Source organism: Xiphophorus maculatus, chromosome 3 (genome assembly GCF_002775205.1).
Source record: "Xiphophorus maculatus strain JP 163 A chromosome 3, X_maculatus-5.0-male, whole genome shotgun sequence".
Classification (NCBI taxonomy): Eukaryota; Metazoa; Chordata; class Actinopteri; order Cyprinodontiformes; family Poeciliidae; genus Xiphophorus; species Xiphophorus maculatus.
In genome coordinates, this window is record NC_036445.1 from 8680698 (window position 1) to 8702487 (window position 21790).

The 21790-nt window shown below is 37.4% G+C and overlaps 1 protein-coding gene across 1 annotated transcript in view; it reads right to left on the reverse strand.

Annotated features, from left to right (window-relative positions):
- The window catches only part of agmo (alkylglycerol monooxygenase), a 75787-nt gene that overhangs the window by 48784 nt on the left and 5213 nt on the right, over window positions 1-21790 (reverse strand). Inside the window, exons 2-3 of the mRNA XM_005799466.3 lie at window positions 14434-14564; window positions 12587-12738 (exon numbers count right to left, since the gene is read on the reverse strand). Of these exons, the coding sequence (XP_005799523.2) occupies window positions 12587-12738; window positions 14434-14564 (283 nt within the window). The remainder of the gene's footprint in view (window positions 1-12586; window positions 12739-14433; window positions 14565-21790) is intronic.

Genomic DNA, 21790 nt, shown 5'->3' on the forward strand with positions numbered 1-21790 from the left:
ATACCAGCTGACCAAACATGCTGGTGCTCTGTTTAGGTTGCCAGGTAACGGCACAATCTGTCCCATATGACTTAATCTGAGGGTTTTTGAAACGGCTCGTTTTCCAAACACAACAAAACATTAACGTATTGCCAAAAATGGTTGGGTGTTTGTTTTTAGAAGCAACTGAAACCCAATTAGAAGAAGAAAAAAGTGCAAAATGTGGATTTTACAAAATAGGTCCCCTTTAATCAACTATCAATTGCCTTATTAATACATTTTAAAAAGCAAAGTTTATAATTTAACAACATTGAAATTTCAGCATTAAAAGAAGCTGTGGACTGATGGCACAGAAAGTTTTGTTTCAGGATGATGTTTTACGTTTTTACTCTGCACTATTGAAGGGGAGTATGACACATAATCAAGGAGCTACAAATTATCCACAGTCATGTAGCGTTGCAGAGTTAGACTTTGACAGACACTGTTTACGTCCAACTCAACTGTGGTTGCAGCAATGCTTACATAACCAGAGTCATATAAATGCAGGAACCAAAGTCCTGCTGAGCTCCATAAATCCAGCTCCAGTAAAGTGCAGCTCTAAGTGGACACGACTGCAGATCTGTACCTTAAATAACGACGCTATAAAAGAAAAATTGGACAAGACAAAAAAAAGTAATCATTTTGGAGGTAGATTCAAAATGACATCCTTATAAAACGCTTTTATAGTGACATCAATCAGCTCTCTAAATCATCACCCCAAGCGACAAACTCCTGGCACTTATATGCAACACCCTTCGTGTGCATTCTTTTGAATGGTGGGCTGCGCTGTCAATCAGAGGAGTAATGGGCTGTGAACAGGCCTCCAGTGTTTGGACTGGAGGGCTCGTTGGACAGGGTGCCAACCCAAACAGGCAGCGCAGGACTCCTCTGGATGGTGGGCCGTAGTCTCCTCAGCCGCTGCCATACTTCATGCTGTCCACACAGCTCAGTCACACACGCTAATCCAAACACACTAACCCCGGTCAGGCCCACTTACGGCTCTGACAAACATGGCATGAAAACTGCGGAGCGACAGAGACAGGTGAGGCAGAAACGTATTTTATCAACATTAATATTCCCTTTTTGAATAATGAAATCCAGAAAAAAAACGTTACTTTGCTCTCTAACAAATCTTCATTCAGCAGGTTTCACATTGCAGTTACATAGCTCACCATCCAATCTTTTGCTTTTCTTTACGCTCTGCAAAAACACCAAATCTTACCAAGTATTAGTGCAAATATTACACTTAAAATAAGACAAAACTAACTTACAAGTATCCTTTCTGCAAGGTATAGGACCCTGTTTTCAGTAAATACTTTCTTCATATTGATGAAAAACTACTTGTTCCATTAGTTGATAAATTTGCTTATAATGACATTTTCCCCATGTTATAAGTGAAATAATCTATTACTTTTTCATCAAAATTAAGGAACTATTTACTTAAAACAGGCTCCTCCATCTTATTGATAAGTTGCTTTTTTGTTAGTTTTGTTTTAATTTAAATGTACTGAGATATTTGCACTGAAACTAGAGCAAACTACTTGGTAAAATTGTGTGTTTTTGCAGTGCACTCTAAAATCCAGGATTTATGATTGAATCGTGTGATTTTAGGGTCTTTTCTCATAACACCTTGGTTCTTTATACATCAGTTGTTGGTGTCAAGATACATCCAGGAGCAACAGCAAAGCCAGCAAGACAGCATAATGTCTCATTATTTTGAAAAACCAACCTCTACCTGACATGGAGTTCAAGACGTTTGGAAATGCAGCCAACATGTTGGACAACTGACACAAGAAAGAGGAATATTTAACAAAAATGGGTAAAAACAAATTTAAAACCTTCACCATCATATATTTTTATCTCGGTTTCTCTCCCAAACAGTTGAAAGATTTTCAAATTGATATTTTACAGCAGATTAAGGAGTTTCATAAGTGAGAAAGCTCTAAGGTCAGAGTTGTTGTATAACTACCAAACCTAAATATAGAGGCAACAGAAGATACAGGAAAAATATTTCAACCAAAGAGCAGAGATAAAATATTATGGCCACAAAAAAGGAAAAGCATAGAAACAATTGAAATACTGTAATCTCACACCAGGTCAATGTTAGGAGTAACTGTCATCTTGTGGCGCTTTGCTGGTCTCTACGGTTTAATTTTCATCTCATCCATTGAGAAAACGAAAAAATTTGAGAAAATTATAAATCTCTCTAAAAGGACCGAGATGCTTCTGTCAGAGAAAACTTGGAAAATCAGATTACAGTCAGATTATTGTGGATATTATGTTTGTATAAAAGCCCAAAAAATGTGCTTTGAGACTTCCCTGTGATCTCTGAGTAATTAATAGAGTCCAAGAGACATTTTGTACTAAATATGATCAAATACACTTGAGGCATTCCTGTAAAATATGGACACAAAGACTGCGGTCAGTCCAGAGACAAAACAGTCTCTAAATCCACATATTTCTTACTTTTTTTCCCTGCTAAAGCTAACATTACAGCTTACAAAGATAAAGAAATGGTTTGTGTTTATATTTCACACTCCCTCCCCCCATCCGTTGGACAAGCGGAGGTTTTCCCTCAGCCATGTCTGCAGTCTAGATCAGCTCGTCCATCAGCACTGCTGACACAGGAAAGTCTGTCCGTGCAGCGCGGGAAGCGCATGAGGGCAGCAGACAGTCGAGCCGGGGCCTTTGCTTAGCTCAGCAGCCTCCTCGCTGATCATAACAAGCCTCCTTTTCAACACTTTGTTAAAGCCGTTCGCTTTCGAGGCCCGGCGGATGCCATCTCTCTGTGATGTCTGGGGCTTCATTCTCAATGAAGGGAAATTCTTTCACCTTCTTTCAACAGGCGAACCGGCCTGGACAGAAACCTGTATATCACTGTTAATGTTGTCTTTGCCTCCCAGGAGGCTTTTCACTTCATCTCCTGTGCTGCCGCGAGCGAAAGTCCCACATCCTGACCAAATCAGACCAACAGGAGCAGCAAACCAAGCCAGGGGCCTGAATCTCGCCGTCAGACCGTACAACCTGTGCAGAGCCAGGAACTGGCCGTCACAGGGAAGATTTATGGAGCCCCGGCTGTTGGGGGGCCATGCTGACCCGGCCCTCCGTCCCACAGACAGGAGGAGCTCCGTTTTTAAACAAAACACTGCAAAGAAACAAATGACACCAAGTATTTGTGGTACCGTACCTTAACACAATTGAAATAAAACAAACCCAACTTACAAGTAACTTTTCAGCAAGATATAGGAGCTTGTTTTAAGTCAATAATTTCAAAATATTGATGAAAAAGTTCTAGTTCCACTTGCAGATTATTTCACTTATAGCAAAACATTTAACCCACCTTATAAGTGAAATAATCAATTACTTTTTCATTAAAATTAAGGAACTATTAATTAAAACAAGCTCCTATATCTTGCCGATGAGTTACTTTAATGTTAGTTTTATCTTAATTCAAGTGTATTAAGAAATTTGCACAAGAAACTAAACCACATGTGTCAAACTCATGGCCTGGGGGACAAATTTGGCCCGTCATACCTATTAATGCGGCCCTCTGGACTCTAAATTACATTAATAAGTTCCTCAGTTTTTCACAAATCCTCTAAATTCACACAAAATCAACAGACCCCCACATTTTTTCTGATTTTACTGCAAAGTTTTCTCAAAATTGGTCAAAAACATTGGGCTTAATAGACTCAGCCTTACTTGACGTCAGGTTATAATCCATCACTGATATGGCAAGTAATAAAAAAAAAAAGAAGTCACATTTGACATCATACATTAGCACAAATATAAAAAGCCCTTACATATATTTCTAAATTAGCATCACAAAGTATGTGGTTTTGATTACAAAATGCCACAAAAGCAATCACAGAATATTTATGAGGGCTGTTGGTTCGACAGGAGAGAAGGCAGGATGAACGTAATGGACTAATTTAGCTCTTTGCAAAGGAATGATCTGCAAACATCCCAAAAAATGTACACAATAAAAGAGTTTGTACAATTTTCCCCACAGGAAAATTCAAGAACTTTGTGACGCATTTTCAAACGTTTCCAGCACATTTTAGAAACAAAAACAACACAAATAAGCTATAAAAAAAACATAGGCTCAATTCACTGTTATATAATTTATTACTATCAATATTTTTGAGGTAGTTTTCTACATTCAAACTAAAATATAGAAACATTTTATGTTTTGAAATGTCTCCAACAGACTCAATGCACCCGACTGGTCTTAAAACGAAACAATAATTAAAGAAAAAAATATAATCCATCCATTTTCAAGGTTTGGAAAGTTCTTGAAAGTGCTTCACATTCTTGCTGCCCAGTTTAGTAATAAAATAAAAACTAGCTAAAATTCAGGCATTTTTCAAGGATTTCAAGCACCTGCAAATTGTAATAAACAAATTTAGAAGAAAAACAAGAAACACGTTTCACATCAAACACTAATGAATCTGAGACGTAACTCAATGCTTCAATAGAAAAATAAAGAAAAAGAAAACATTTCTTGTAATAGCTATATTGTAATGCTTAGTAAAACATTTTTCCTTTAGACTTTAGTTAAATTTTACATATCATGTAAATGTTTCAGATCATAAAACATGTTTTAATATTAAACAAAGATAAAAACCTGAGTGGTGTTGAAATTTTTGCTGGTTTTTTTTGAAAAAGTAATTATGATGAATTGCCTAAATTATCAACAGGCTTTTAGTCAAATTTCACAAGCCAAACCCTTTTGAATAAAAAAATAATCACTTTAACAAAACCTTTTTGATAACATGAAGTAGTCAAAAGTTGTAAAAAAGAAAAAAAAAAGAAGAAGCTAATACATCTGCTCTCAATCTAAAAAACTAATAAATCAAGAACAGATGAGAAACAATTTCACTGACAACTATCAATTTGGAAAGTTTTTCTGCAGCTATTAAGGATTTCAGACCCCAGGGAGCCACAATTAGAGGACATTATACACAAATGGAGAAAACATTAAAGTCGATTGGGTGGTAAAAAGGTGTTAAGGTGTAATGGGCCACCAAAGGAAAATGCTGATGTGCTGATTTAAGCACTAATATTACACATGGTGGGAATGCAAATATATTTAAATGATGAAAACATTTATTGAAATGAGAAGCTTTCCAAATCAACCTGGCCCCATTTGATTTCCCGTTAAACCCAAGACTTAAACACATTTTTAGAAAACTGGGTTTAATTTCACATCCAGAGCTGATTACAATCACAAAATAATTTAAATAACCTGCAAAAACACAAAATCTTACCAAGTAATTTTTGTCTAGTTTCTAGACACTTAAAATGAGTCAAGTTAACTTAAAAGTAAGTTTTCAGCAAGTAGAAGCGTGTTTTAACTCAATAATTCTTTATTATCTATTGGCAGCTAAATTAACTTATAACACTGGAAAAATGTATTGTTATAAGTTAAATAATCTACCAGTAGAATTAGCACATTTTCATCAATATTACTTACTTAAAATAAGCTTCTATATCTTACTAAAAAGTTACTTGTAAGGTAGAAAACTTGAAATAAGACAAAACTAAGATATTTGCACTAGAAACTAGACCTAAATTAGTTGGTAAGATTTTGTGTTTTTGCAGTGTAGGACCTGTATGACAACATATAGTCGACTAAAAGATCTCAAACAACAAATTATATTAATTAATCAGGAAATTTAAGAATAGATGACACAATTTGAGATCTACCCTTCTGGAAAGTTATCAAAGGCTCATAAATAGAAGAGACATGAGGCATAAATGAAGAAAACAACAAACTTATAAAAATTACTCCAAGAGGAAAACCTACCAAAGCCTCTGCTGGTCATCTTCTATACAGCCATTATTCAGTCTGTCCTGTTTTCATCCATCTTTATTTGACTCATTATGAAAACAGGACAGGACCAGAAAAACAATCGGGATCATCAGGACGGATCTTCCCTCCATCCAGGACTTGTACAGTCTGGATATATCTGCAGACCCCACACAACCTGGACACAAACTGTTCAGACTTTACCATCAGGGTGGCGCTACACACAAAAACTCTAATCACAAAAACAAGTCGCTTCGGAGACGAACACCTCTAATGAACACCTTACAGCCAGAGTAGTCGGGTATGTCGTGAAACAAAATGTTTGCACCCTCACATCAAACCTTTGTTTTCTGAAAAAGAATCAGAAACTGAACCGTTAGTCTTTTTTTATGTCCTCTAAAATTTATGCCAAAGTCAAATTCCTTGTTTGTCCATAAAACTGTTCTGATTCCTGATTCATCCAGAAGGTAAAACCTTTAGTAGCATTTAAGAGCCTCACACGCCTCAAAGTTCACAAGAAGAGATGAAGCAGAAATGGCACCAATAGGAGAATCCATAACCACTGAGTTATGTGACCTTCAGTTGTCATAAAATGCTATACAACTAAAAAGAAATTTGACTTTGTAATTTAGCACCTTGAAATTGGGCCTCGGTTTCTTTAAAAAATCCGCCTTCAGCAAGTCATCACAACATGGTTCCTCTATTAACCCTTTAAGAACTTTTTTAAACCAACATTGCACAATTAAGTAGCTCCCATAATGAGCTCACAGACACCCAGTTCTACCAGGTGTTTGCTAATTGCTGCTGGCTAGTCTGAAGGAGCTGAGCGGGGAAGTCCCAGGGGACGGCTGCTCTTTGAGGTGGAAGCTTGGAAACTGAAGCTGCGTCGCCGAAGGCGGAGCTAGGTCCACCCAGGCATTTGTGCAGATGAATGGTTGCCATGGAGATGAATGGATTTCTCAAACATTCATGAAAGAATCAAAGCAAAGCTCCAGGTATGTTTTTGATGAGGAAATAACACAACATGACATAAAGCTCAAAAAAGTAGATTTTATGTAATGCTGCCCCTTTAATAAATGTAATTATTTAAAACTCAGATTATGTCCATCTGCGACTGAAATGGATAATCTGAAACATGAATGAATAAAAAATACATTCATTATGCTTTAGATCGTTTTGATCCTGATGCCTAAACGTCTTTTAATTATCCTAAATTCAGAAAGTTTCCATGTTTTGTCTCACATTTAGCTGAAACCCAATTTCATGTTTCCGCAGAATGATTCTGCTATAGTTTATCATGCAGCGCCGCTGAAAAACAACCAAATATTTTACCCAGCTTGTCCTGTAATAACTGGCTTTCATCAAGAGACCCTTCAGAAGCAGGAAAAGAAAAACAAACCCCTTTTTTCTTTTACCGATTCAAGCCCTTTTCTTTTCTCTAAAATTACGTCATTTTGAGTAGCTAATGATACCATTTCATGTCTATAAGTGATACTCTGATGTTTCTGTGCTATAAGTGTAACAGCGGCGGCCGTTAGTGCGGCGAGACGGCTGCAGCGTAACTCCATTACCTCACATATAATCAGAACGCAGACAGCTGACTGGCTGATTAATGGCTTCAACCTGGCCGGCACGCCTGCACGAAGATGCAGGCCGAGCGCAGAGCTGCTATTAGTGGCGCTAGCGATACGGGTTTAGAATAAACAGAATCAACAGGCCTGTCAACAACACAGCCGCATCCGAAACAAGCGCCCAAACCCGTCCAAGGCACTTCAGAAAAGAAAAGACAACAAAACAAAGTTTTGAAAAAACACATCAGGTAAACTGGGTCATTTATCAAAATCTTAAATTGGATTTTATGGCTGTTAAAATAAAAACAAGTGAGAAAAATCATGTATTACTTAATATACAAGTAATGTAGCTAAGTATTTGTTTCTGGGACGCGCACTGATGATATGGGTTTGTGCAAATATTGATATTAGGAGCAAAACTGGAAAGGCACTGTGTGCACAAAGGTCATTCAAATGTTTGAAGTTCCAAATTTGCCTCAGCTTTAACCACAACTGCTGTTTGTCTACGCCGACTGCAGCCAAATGCAAAGAAAGGCCCATAAAAAAGGTCTAGTCACAGGCTTTCAGTATTATTATTATTATTTTTGTGAGTGTGTGCGTGTGTGTATGAATGTAGAAACCTGAATTTCATTAAGTTCTAAATCTGAAAAGGGCTCGCTGATTAGGTGGTTTCAGTTTTCTGTTTCAATCTGCTGCTATCTCCAGAATCAGTGTCTGGCAGCAGAAATCCCCACCAGTAATGTCTCCTGCACATAGATGGCATCAGCGCACATGACTGCCAAATTCCTTCCACTTAATTATCTCTGAGCGATCCTTTTTATGTTGAGGTCATGGGAGGGAAACTATGAAATCAACCATAAAACTGCTCAAACTCACAATTATATTTTACACTGAGAAAATGTATTTTTTACTCCTCCCCCCTCTGAGCACAGGGTGTAACTTTGCCTCATTTTGAGCATATGTATTGTAATTTTTCCTTCGTTATTCAAATGGAAGATTTATTACTCTTATGCCTCGACATAATAGGATTAAAGATGCAACTTTTCTTCTGTTTTGAACTATAGCAAAGTTCTTCCAAGAAGTAAAAGTAGTAAAGCAAGACACAGCTCATAAAGTACGTTTATCCAGCAGTCAGAAGCCAGCTCTGAGCATTAATGGGCAAAACCCATCTCCGACTTTGGGGTATTCTGATCAAAACTTCATTTGGAAGGAGAAGGAGCTCAGATATGTTGACTGAGACAACCTCAGCTGACCAGAGTGAGGCACGAGGACGGCGGCGGCGGCGGCCCGCTCCTCTGCGGTCGCAGAAAGCAGCTTCTTTCTGGTAACAAGAGGAAAAAGCGTTTGTATCCCGAGAAACTGCAGCTGCTCAGGAACTTATGACTTTGTGACCTCAAAGGGTTCCAGAAAAACATCCCCAGTTGGCCGGAAAAACGAAGAAAGAACAGTGTGATTCTTTCACGCTTCTGAGACATCCAAGAAAACTGATTTTACAATTCAAAAATAAAATTACTACAATAAATACATAAAAACCAGCATGTGACGATGCAAGCAGAATTCGGGTTTTCATGAATGATATCCACTAAAATACCTCTGTAATATCACAGCATGTTGTCCAAAAATTAATTTACATTAATTTACATTAATTTAACCCAAGAATGACTAAAATCCAAGAATACTTGTGACCATCTCAAACAATGCGTGGAAAACTGTCAGCCTTATTCAAACACTAAATATTGCATATGCATTGTTACACAATAAGTAATGCTTCTCTAATAGTTAGCTGGTCTTACCCCCATTGGTTGAAATAACTTCAGTGGTTCTTTCAGTCATCTATTATTTCTGACATCAGTCTGAACAAATCTCACCCACTCCACACTTTCATCTGTGAGACGTTTGAGGGATTCTTTATCAATCTTTAGTCACATTGGTTAATGCAACAGTGGTTAAACAAAAATACACAAATCAATCCTCCAGCTGCAGCTCATCCAGGATGCTGCTGCTGGTGTTCTGACTAAAACCAGGAAGATAGAGCACTTCATACCAGTTCTATAGTCCCTACACTGGCTCCCTGTAGCTCAGAGAATAGACTTTAAAACACTGCTGTTAGTTTATAATTCACCGAACGGTTCGGCACCACAATACATTAAAGATCTGCTGTTGTCATAGTAACCTTCCAGATCTCTCAGGTCTTCCGGTTCTGGTCTGCTCTGCATCCACAGAACCAGAACCAAACATGGAGAAGCAGCATTCAGCATCTATGCACCACAAATCTGGAACAAAACCTCCAGAAAACTGCAAAACAGCCGAAACACTGAGTTCCTTTAAATCTCGACTAAAACCCCACCTGTTGAGAGTTGCTTTTGAAAAACAATCAATGAAACATTTAACTATGGCACTTAACTAAATGCAATGTTTTAATTGTTGATTGTGTGTTTTATGACCTTGTGATGCAAAGCACTTTGAAATGCCGTGCTGCTGAGGCGTGCTACACAAATAACATTTGATTGATTGATTTGATTTTAAGTCACTCCACAACATTTCAGTCTCACCCGGGAATCAACACTCACATTAACAGTCAGTGGCTTCAGTCAGGAGAACAAACTAAATATCAGAAGTTTGAAGAGAGCAGGACATCTTCAAAAATAAATATAAATAATAAGTATAAATATGTTATAAAAACATGCAGGTTTTCATGGAGTGTCTAAGGAATAAACACATACAACATGCTAAATTTGTCACCTGCATATACATCTTGCTTTTATTCTAAAAAGTTGGGTAAAACTCTTTTGTATCACTGATTTTTTTTTTTAACACACACAGTGTGACGTCACCTCCAAATTAATAATGGCTGCTCAAGGCAGGAGGGCTAAAAGCATTACACTGAACACAGTCCCTCAGCAGGTCAAAGCATTGGAAAAAAATTGGAAATAATGATGCATAAATATATAATAATGATATAATGCTTCAGTCATTTTTCATCATCACTGAAAAAAAAATCACTGATTTAATCCGTTAATCTGTTTTATGGAGACAATAGCTTATTTAGAGTCTGACAACAACGGTGGATAAACCATGTGTGTGTAATAGAGAAAATCAGCATATTAATCATCAAACAAGCAGTCAGCACTAGAATATAACTTCATGATTTAACATCCATTCCCTCGCTCGTATTATTATTGACTGTGTAGAACAACTTGTTTGTGGAAACTTGCATCGTCATAAATAACCGATGAAGAGCTCGCCAAAATCATATGAGATCACATTTCCTGCAACAACGATCTTTAGGTTTTGGGATTATAAATACATGCAGATGTATCGTCACCATGACGATATTAAGGTCTAACCTGCTTCGTGCACATATGACATCAAAGTGCAATTAAAAATGACAGCCGTAATTCCAACGGTATGTTCTCCCTCACCTCAAAAAAACACTCTCCGGCCAACAGCGGGAAACATTTTGAAGGCTTCTGTTTAGCCAGAGTCTAATATCAACACAGCGGCGGCGGACTTTACTCCAAAACTATGAAGGCTGATGTGTCACTGACACAAATAAACATCGCCAGAGGCCACAAATACCTACCTCTCATCCAGCCGGCTGAGTGGCAGCTGAACATCTGCCATGTGCATCACTAAGCAAACACGGAGGAAATCCTTGTAAAGGAGAAAAAAAGCTACAGCCGTGACCATATTTTCTGCTTGTGTTCTTTCTAAAAAAGATGCTGCAGGACGGTGGAGATTCAGAGACATTACTATATGCAGCCTGTTGCTGTGGCAGCCTGGGGTTGAGACCGCAGCTCTCAGGAGGCTGAGGCCTCTTACATCTGGACAGCACTAAAGCAGCTGGATGTAACTCAAAAATAATTGCTTCCTCTACAGTGTCCAGGAAAACACCAAGTGACTGCCATGTTCACCGCTCCTCCCTGCAGGGAAGGCAACTAAATCAACATTTTTAAGCAATTTATCATCCGCTGACTTTGTAGCCTTAGTTTGGACTTTGTGAAAGCAACGAGAAACTCAAAGATAGTCGTTTTGCCACACAATGAAGCGCTGCGGAAATCAATGAAGCTTCGGCATTAAAGGCTATATTTTTATATAATTTGTGATTAAAGGTGAAAAAGAAGGTCATAACCCATTTATGCCTAAAAGGAACCTAATATGCTTCCTTTTAAACATGTTAGGATAGCATACATTAAACATGCTCATTGCATTTTTTGTGCAAAATCATCTCAGATAAAAACATTTCAGTCTACTTAGTTCCGTCTGTTTTGAGCTCCTTTCAGAATGAAATGTTTTAGGACTCTGTCACTTTTATGCAAATAAGCCGTTTCTGGCCACGCCCCCTAACTCTGTGTTAATACTCTCACCTTTAAACATGTGAAAATAAATTTAAACAAATGCAAATTTGTACAATTGTACATCTTTGACCCTTGAGACCTTCAGCAAATGGTTTCCAAATGGTAAGTCAACATCAAAACACGTCTTTTCCAGCAGCCATTAAGGAAAGGAATGAAATGCATGTAAATATGAAGTGAATATTTGTGTATTTCGCTTCTTTTGCTCAAAATTTTATGTCTATTTAATCACTTGTGCTAGTTTTATGTATTTATTGACTTTGTTTAAAGTATCATTTGTTCTTGTATTGAGAAAACTATCAATTCAAGAATGTTTCGTTAATATCTCCTTAGAAGTATTTTAAACAGTAGAGACAGTAGGACAGAAAATTTGTATGTTTTTTAAAGTTTACTTCTAAAAACCTGTTATATTTTTATACAAACCAATGCTTAGCCATGCAATGCCATAAAAAGACTTATGTCATTTCCTTTTCCCCTTCTTTTTAGACAAATTTCTCCCCACGGGAGACAAATACACAAGGGGCTGGGCTCCACTTTGGCTGCTAGGTGACGGGCAGGGCTCGGCCGGGGTTGCTAGGTAACGAGGGAATGTCTGGTGACCATGACGTCAATATTGGGAGGTTTTTGAAACGGCTCTTTTTGTGGACACCAGAAAACTTTAACTTACTGCCAGAGAATGGATGAGTGTTTTTTTTTGTTAGCGCTTTGATTGTTTCTGGAAGCAGTAGAGACTGAAATGGAAGTACATAAATGCGCTAAAGGGAATTTTTCATAATAGTCCCTTTAATAAGCCTGGATTTCTATTGTTTGTGGACATCAGTGTCAGGTACCGTGAGCGAAGCGATGGACCCAGTAGTAGCAGAAGTCCACTCCGAGGAAGGTGAGCCACCAGGTCCATGCAGAGTCCCAGGGCAGCTCCAGCAGGCGGAAGTGGTCCCACACATACAGGTAAGCTGACAGCTCACAGCCTCTCATCACCAGCCTGCAGGATGGAGACAGTCAAAGCTCTGCATCAGCAAAAAGGCAGTTTTTGTTCTTCCACAACGAGAAACTGGAGGGGTAACGGTAAAACAGTGGGGTACGTGGTGCTTTTTGGTGTGTACAGGCAGATGGAGATACATAAAATATGACAAAACGACCTGATGCCACAAAGGACTGTAGAGACAGATGTTCATCTTCCAGCACATTGCATGCTACAATGGTTCAGTCAAAGTCCAGCCCTAAATTCAGTAGAGAATCTGTGGAAAGGTTTTGAAAATGTATCTGACTTACTACCACATATGGAAATTAAATGAATACGATTTTTTTGTTGTTGATCAAAAGAGGGTCATTCTGATAGAAAAATGAAGTCGGACAGAAAAAAATAAATAATCGGATTAGAGTCACATTTGCCTGCCAAGTAAAAAAAACCAAAAAGTACTTATGCAGACTTCTCCATGTTTCATTTTAATTACAAATTTGCATAAACAAAGTAAATTGTTGCTTCCTGATTTTTTTTTTATTTTGCCAGATTTTTCATGTATTTTGTCTTTGGTTTACTTTTAAAAACACAATATATTCTGATGCACAAGAATTGTTGATGTTTTTCTTTCAAAACACAGAAATTATGATAAATTAGGATCAGCTGTTTTTCCTTCCCACTTCTACTAGGCCTGTAACAATAAACAATAAATCAATTAATCGCATGACATATTGAAAGAAACTCAATTTTCATTTCCTTGATTTATCGTTTTCCTCTTTCTTCTCAAAAACTGAACGACAAAAGTTTTCAGTCTGGTGTTTTGGTCTCAACTATCCTTTTTTTTGACAAATAACTTAGTTTACAGAGACTTCATGATTCATTTTATTTGTTGTTTCTGGTGTTTATTTATTTATTTTGGATATTTCAAATGTCTTTCAGTTCCAGTGTTAAATGTTCATTAGAGTTGAGAATATGTTCTTGCATTTTTATGCCATTATTACCAAAATAAATGTTCTCAAAACAACAATATTATCGTTTATCGCAATAAGTTCTGGGACTATTGACTGTCCAGCAAAATGTGCCATCATGGCAGACTTAGCAGCAACTAGTTACATTTACTTGAGTAACTTTTTTTTTTTAAATTTACTTTTAGGAGTATTTTTACTACGCTATACTTTTTACTTTTACTTGAGTAAATTATTATGAAGTATTTCTACTTTTAGTTGAGTAAAATTTCTAGATTTTCTACCCACTGAACAAAAACAAACATGCTTTTACCAAAAACTCACCAGACACAGACACACACCTGCAGGTTTTGTTAAAGTTTCATGAATTTTTTACTGAAAGAAACCGATTTGGAAAAAAAATATTTTAACTGATTTTGTTATTTTTGTTACTTATATGAATTATTGTCATTTTTGTCCTTAAAATACCAAAATTTCCTCTTAACTTTACATTTTGGTCCACCTGACGATGTAATTTTTAAATATTAAATTATTGATAATTTGATAAGTCACTCCATTTTCAGTGGACTTTTTACCAAATACTTTTTTACTCTAACTTGAGTAATTTCTTGGATGGCTACTTTTTACTTTTACTCAAGTAAAAACACGTTGAAGTAGTGTTGTTCTTAGTCAAGTATAACTTGGATCCTCTGTCTTACTTTGTGACACTTTGTGACACATATTTTCGTCTCGATGGGTCCAGCAGACTTACAGCGGGAGTCTGGAGATCATCCCAGCAGAAAGGGAGGTGAGACCGTCACTCAGCGTAACTACAGGGCTTCCAGTCATCAGCGCACCCACCGCCAGCTCCAGCAGCATCAGTCCCACAAAGTACGGCGTGGCCTGCACACACACAGCCAGCGACACACACACACACACACACGCCGTCAGGACGCAGCTCGACAAGAATAACACCATTTCAAGTCCACCGTTGCTTTTACTAGCTGTACTGAAAGGAAGTATTTGTTTTGGCGGATGAGCTGAAACCTTTCAGGACTTTCATGTCTTGTGGTCCGCGATGTTTGTTTCGCTGAACGAGACCAGAGCGGCAGGTCCGAAGCCACCGTGATTTGGCAGATTTAAAAACGCAAACATTTATGCGAACAAAGCAGCGATGGAGGGAGGAATGAGCTCAGTGGATGAATTACACATCAGTGCTAACAAACTGTAGAAAGTAGTAACGTCAGATAGAAGCCAAGTGAAATAAATGCAGGATGGTCAGTGATGAAATGCAGCCAAACAAAATAATCTGTCTAACATTCAGTTATTTCCAGAATGTGTTGCTTTTAGACGTATTAGAAATATAAAGTTACCAGAAAGGTTGGATTTATATTGTTTGAACCCACATATTGTAAAAAAAAAAAAGGCTGTCAGAAATCCTCACCAACATTCAGTAAATGTGACAATTTTCAACTTAAAAAAGAAAATATGGGAACAAAGTGACAATATAATTGAATAGATAGATAGAACTGCAACTTTAAGTAAAAACTATTGATTTAATTATGTTTGTGTGGCGTGGAGTTTCCACTGGGTAAAATCTATTTATTATTCAACATTGTTGACCTTATGGATACAATAAAATTAAATTCTACTTAGTAATTTTAAGCTGAGAGTATTTTTACAAAACTAAGTAAATGTAATTTGATCAAATCAACATAATAATATCCCAAACTACACAGTCATTCGTTTTTACTGAATATGCTTCTAGTATTTATTTTGTAAATATTAATTTAGCTTTTTTTTCCAGGCTGAATCAGATGGAGTCATGCTATCTGTTAACAAATAAAAAATTAAATAAAATAAAATCAACAACCACTTCACCAGGAAGAGTTACTGCCAGTATAAACTAGTTAATTAAGTGATTTAATCAAATGCGACTGTGAAAGCAGATTTTTCTTGACTGTTACATTTCAGATTCTTCCTGCCACATGTCAAAGTTAACCTGGGCAAGGTGCTTAACTTGTTTTTCAAGTTTATTCTTAAAATGAATCTGATTAGAAGCTGAATTTTTAGTCATCTGAGCTCAGGCACATATAACGACTTGATACAAGAGTTTTGTTGGTTTAAAATGAACGGTGAACTCCACTCCAAATTCAGTTCAGCAGCAGAAATATCAGCCAGATGTTCAAGTGTAAAAGAGTAAAATTAACAGAATTAAAAAGTGGAAAATGTGGGAAACATTACAACTAAAAAAAAAAACTAACAAAACATGAAATTATGAAAAAGAAGGCCACCAAGTACACAGCCTGGAGGTACACCTCACCTTAAGTGAGACGCTGACATACAACTGTCTCAAATGACAACATCCATGGACATGGACAAAATCCATCCATCCATTTTCTAACACCCTTGTCCCTAGTGGAGTCGGGAAGTGCTGGTGCCTATCGCCGGGCGAGAGGCGGGACAAACAACCATGCACACACCTAGGGAGAATTTAGAGAGACCAATTAACCTGACAGTCACGTTTTTGGACTGTGGGAGGAAGCCGGAGTACCCGGAGAGAACCCACGCATGCACGAGAATTGAACCCAGGACCTTCTTACTGCAAGGCAACTGTGCTACCAACTACACCACTATGCAGCCCAACAGAAATAAATATGAATGGAAATTATGTTCAAATTCAATATTTATGGTGAATTGATAAAAGGTGCTGATCCATTTTAATTAGAGTCAAATTTTCAGTTTTTATATTAGTAAAGTATATTAGTATATTTTTATATTAGTAAATAGTTTTTATATTTGCACAAATAAAGCTGTTATTGACTTGATTCTTGTTTTGAAATTGAAAATGGTTTTTAAAAGATAAGTTAATCCTTTTTTTCTTTTAATAATGAGGATCCACCTGAAACCATGGTGAGTTTATGGGATAGGAGTTCATTAGTTAAGATTATTATGGTGCAAAAAATGTGTCTTTTGCATTCCTTGTTCATTTTATGCTGCCATCATGTGTGTCTAAAAAAATCACAATGTGTCTAATTTTATAAAAGAGAAAAAAATATTTATTTGCCTGTTGGATGTTTGTGTAACAATTTATCACAGACAAACTACATTATTTCTGAGAACACACCAATGGTCAAATTGTGATCACTGGACACATCTATGGATTTTTCCAGTCTCGTTACGTCAATCAAATTTGCTTTCTTAATCTCTCTGCATTTAGACTCTAATGACATCTTGAACGGTTGCAAGTTTCAAGCAATGCAATTTGTTTTGTCCCTTCTGAGCTGATGTAGTTTGACCAGAAAACCACAGCAGAGTTATTAGAAATGTCAAAATTACGATAAAACGTATCAAACAGAAGCAAGGAAAATTTAAATACGACAAATATTAGATTTCTCATTCGAGCTTCTGAACGCTAAACAAACAACTGGTGACATGTCTTTTTCCAAGGGTTCTGGAAACGAGCTCTAACCTCTTAATGGATCTGTAAAACATGGAACAAATTAGTGAGGGAGGGGGTCAGAAAACGGGTCAGAGCTGAGACTTCAGCAGCCTGCCGCCCCACTGGTTAGCTCCACGCTGAAGGGTCTCATTGACCGAGGGACGCTCAGTTTGAAGGTTGGACACCCGGCTGGAGCGAGGCGGGGACGACGGGACCGCAGAGGAGCACATGTGCAGGTGGAGCTGCAGGAAGTGAGACCGTGCATGCAGGTGCGTGTGCGTGCAGGCAGAGGCGTGAGCACCACCAGAGACCCGTGATCACATGCAATGTTCCAACATCTGGCAGCTAACAAATGGGCTCGCAACACAGGCAGACCTCCTCCAAACTCAGTGAAAAAAAAGAGATTATCGTCCTGGCCGAGAGCCTTCCTTCCTTCTTTTCCTCTACTTCTGTCCTGCAGAAAGTTTTACCACGACAGTCGAGCGTTCCTGACCGCTTTGAGCGATCTTACCCGGGCTGATTCTCATGCATAGCGATGAGTTTGTTTTTTTTTCTTTAAAACATGCATATGTCAAACGTTCCTTCTGTCTCCTGATATTTTTCTCTCTTTTATGTAAAGTGTTATTTTTACCCCTTTATTGGGATCATTTGAGGTCGATTCTTTCTGATCTCGAGTACAATCAAAGCGTCCTTTCCTGCGTTACTTTGTCTTCTCAACACATAAACTAAAAATCACAGTAAAGACTATTTAATACGGCAGCAGATTTAGTGCAACTGTTTGTTGTGGTATCTAATAATTGTGTTTTATTTCCTCCTGCATTCAACCTTACATGCAATAGGACATTTGTGGACCAGATGTCTGCTTTTTCTCCCAACGAGACCCTTTTTTTTGAGAGCGTAAGGTCATGGATGACTGATGTTGGCAAAAAACACGTAGGCTGATGGTGCACTTTTATCTGACAAATACTGTTTGCTTTCAAATCACCGAGCAGCCGGGAGACCTGGCAGGGTCCAACGAACCCATAATTCCAAACAACTCCCAAATTAGAAGATTGTGTTTTGTTTTGTTTCTAATTAATTTGGCGTGCTGGGATCATAGAACAACAGCGAAGAAAAATTGATGGCAGGTCTTAAACTGTAAACAGTTGGGAACTAGTCAGGCACCATCAAACCCTACAGCAACAACAAGTTTACCTAATCATGCCGGGTAGTGGATTATAAGAGCCCCTGCTGTTGGGGTAATTGTTCTGCTCCCCCAATGTGCCCATAAAAACCTAACAAAGTTGGGTTTTTTAAAACCTGCTGCAGACATTTCCCACAATAAAATGCAAGACAACCATATAAAATAATAGCTCAGTATTTTTACATAAACTGCACATTAAGAACACTACAACTCAACCCAAAGCTGTCATTCTGCAGGTTTGGGTCATCAAAACTCCGTCTCATCAGCGGCGTTCCTCAGGGACGTGTGCTTAGCCACCTGCTGTAAACCCCATTTAAACATGATTGCACAAACTCAAATGAAACTGTCACTGAATTGGAAGACGGTACCACCATCATCTGCTGCATGTTAGACGGCGATCAGAACTGCTGAAGAATATCTTGGTGTCGTTGTGTTGCTGGGAAAATACGGTCAAAGGTAAAGGTAATTTTATTTATATAGCACATTTTCAGCAACAAGGCAATTCAAAACAAGCAACACCCTCATTTAGTTTTAGGGTTTAAACAAGGTTTTATTAAAGAGCAACTAAACCAAATCAACTTTTTTCATATGCACTACATAAATTGGGCCTAAGTGTTGCTGTCTTGATATTAGTGTTCAATTTCAAGTCAGACTTTGTCACTTAGCTGTAGAAACCCAATGATTGTCCAGATAAAATAATAATGTGCATCTCCAGAGTCCAAATGGCTAAAGAAAATTCCCACATTTATACGCACACAGCCGCATCCCACAAACAGAAAGGAACATATTTTATTTAAAGAGATCAATAGCCTGTAACATACCAGATAACTTTAAAATAGGAATGCACCAATTTCATGTTTTGTCATTAAAGTCTCTAATAGCACAAAAAAGTTGTTAGATTTGTCACCAGTTCGTATTTTTGTGGAAAGGTTTATTATTTTCATGGTTAGCATCCTTCGCTCACTTGCCTATGCTTCTCAGACCACCTTCTTGAGGCGGGGTTACGATGTTACATCAAGTTTAGTTACACTTTATTTAAAAGCTGGAATGTGCAAAAACCTTTTATAAGGTTCCAGAATGCCCTTCGTTAGAGAGAGGACAAACAACACCTGCAGAAATATCTAAGCAATAAAATATCTTATTACGGAAACATTTTGGCCCACTTTTCTTTGCTTCAATTAAGGTTTGAAGACATTTATTTTTGACCTGTTAAGTAGTAACTAGTTACATTTACTCAATTAAATTTACTTGTAACTTTCTGAAAAAAATTACCTTTAGAATTTTTAGTACACTGTACTTTTTACTTTTACTTGAGTAATTTTATTATGAAGCTTCACTTCATTTTATTCAAGCTTCACTTGAATAAAACTGATACTTACTGTGAGCTTGACTTAAAAATTTATTTTTATTAAATAGATGTCTAAAAACTAGTTACGTTTACTCAATTACATTTATACTTCAGTAACCTTTTTGGAAAAATGTTATTTTATTACGCTTTGATTTCTACTTTTACTTGAGTAATTTCATTATGAAGTATTTCTACTCTTGCTTGAGTAAAATTTCTGGATTTTCTACCCACTGAATGAAAATCAAACATGTTTAAACCAAACATTCACCATACACAGACCTGCAGTTTTTGTTAAAGTTTCATAAGTTTCTTATTAAAAGAAACTGATGTGGAAAATTTTCTTTGGCCTGATTTTGTTATTTTTTGTTACTTATATGAATGATTGTCATTTTCATCCTTAAAATACCAAAATGTCCTTTTAACAATAAACTTTGGTCCTTCTGATAGTATAATTTGTAAATATTAAATGATAATTTGATCAGTTACTCAGTAGACTTTTTACCAAATACCTTGTTACTCTTACTTGAGTAACTTCTTGGACGGCTACCTTTTACTTTTACTTGAATAAAAACATGGAAGTAGTGTTACTCTTGCTTGAGTACTTTTGGCACTTTATCTAGTCCGGTTCTGACTTAACTCTTAAAACGTTTCACCAAACCGTGGCAGCCATCTTGAATTATGGACTTTTTTTCTAATCCAGATTAGCTGTCACTGTCTTGAAGGTGACCCGGTTTGGACCAAGCCTGAGTGGTTAAGACAGATTGCCTCACCAAGTGACACAGCAGTAGCAGCAGCAGCTCTGTAAAAGGCTGACTAATGTAAAGGTTAACCAGCTTTCAGTCCCAAAGGTTTGACGTCGTGATGATGGACAGTCTGAACAAACCGAGCGCTGAATCATTTCCTGAATCACAGTGAGTCAAGACACAACCCTTAACTGTACTCTGAGGAATTTGTTGAGTATCTGTTTTGATCAAAAACAAAACCAATAAAGCATCAAATGTTGCTGATGCGTTTTACTCTTTAAAACAGAAGACGTTACACATTTCAGGTAATGCAATGAATCAATCGAACCGCCTTTGGTTCCGTGGCGTTGCCTTGATTTTTGAAACTTCTCATGTCTGCAGGATATTGCTACTCTGATTGGTGATCTATGGACCAAAGGAAATTCAGAGAGGCTTTTGTTTTGGCAGCTGTTTGACAAAGCTGTTTTGTGAACGAGTCTTTTGAGAATATGCTGGCGAGCTGCATCACAACCTGGTCTGGCCAAAGGAATGCTGTGCATGAGAAATCTTTACAGACGGCGATCAAAAGGACTGGCAGCTCTGAGCCGCAACTATCCAGAACAGAACAAACTGTTAATGTATTAAACTTTCTCAAATATTTAATATTATTGTTTTATTTACTCTCATTACTTCTTTTTGTAGCTTGTTCTTTATTGATTTTGCATTGCTTTAATGCAGAAGACATACGACACATTAAACTACTTGCCTGCTAACAACATTTATGTCCATCTTTCTATGTAAGTCGTCTTTTTGCCCATTTTCTGTCCATTTGTGCTTCTTGTAGTTTCAACTTATGTGTCAGTTTCTCCATTATAAACATCTTTTCCGCTATTGCAGCCCATTGGCTCCTCAATGGTGTTTCCACTTCCTTTTAGTTGTTTATCACAGTCCTGAATAGATTCCTCCAAAGTACTTCTGGTTTTAGTGGAAATTTGTATCTTAAAACTTTATTCAAGACATCACAGATCATATCCTGTTTTTTTTATTTACGATCATTTCCTAAAATATTTCAATAGTGCGCATATTGACCCTTTGCATGTGACATCATGCCCTCCAGAACCCCGCCCACTCCACCATGACGGACGTCAAAACAACCAATGCTTCCTTTAAAGCTAGTCTAAAAACAGACATGTGTAGCCTGATATCATTCCTATTTAGTTGATTTCACTTTAAAAATGGTCATAGGGTGCTGCGTGGTCAACTTCACAAGCAGACAAGGATGCAAACCAAACTTATTTTATAACTTTTAGGAGGTTTGGGTCGGTTTCTAAACTAGTTGTTTCCATTCCAACTTCTTTAAATCCTGCTGTCTACGAGCCCCAACCAGGTGTGTTACGTTCACAGACAAATGAGCTCGACTCCAACAACAAGAAG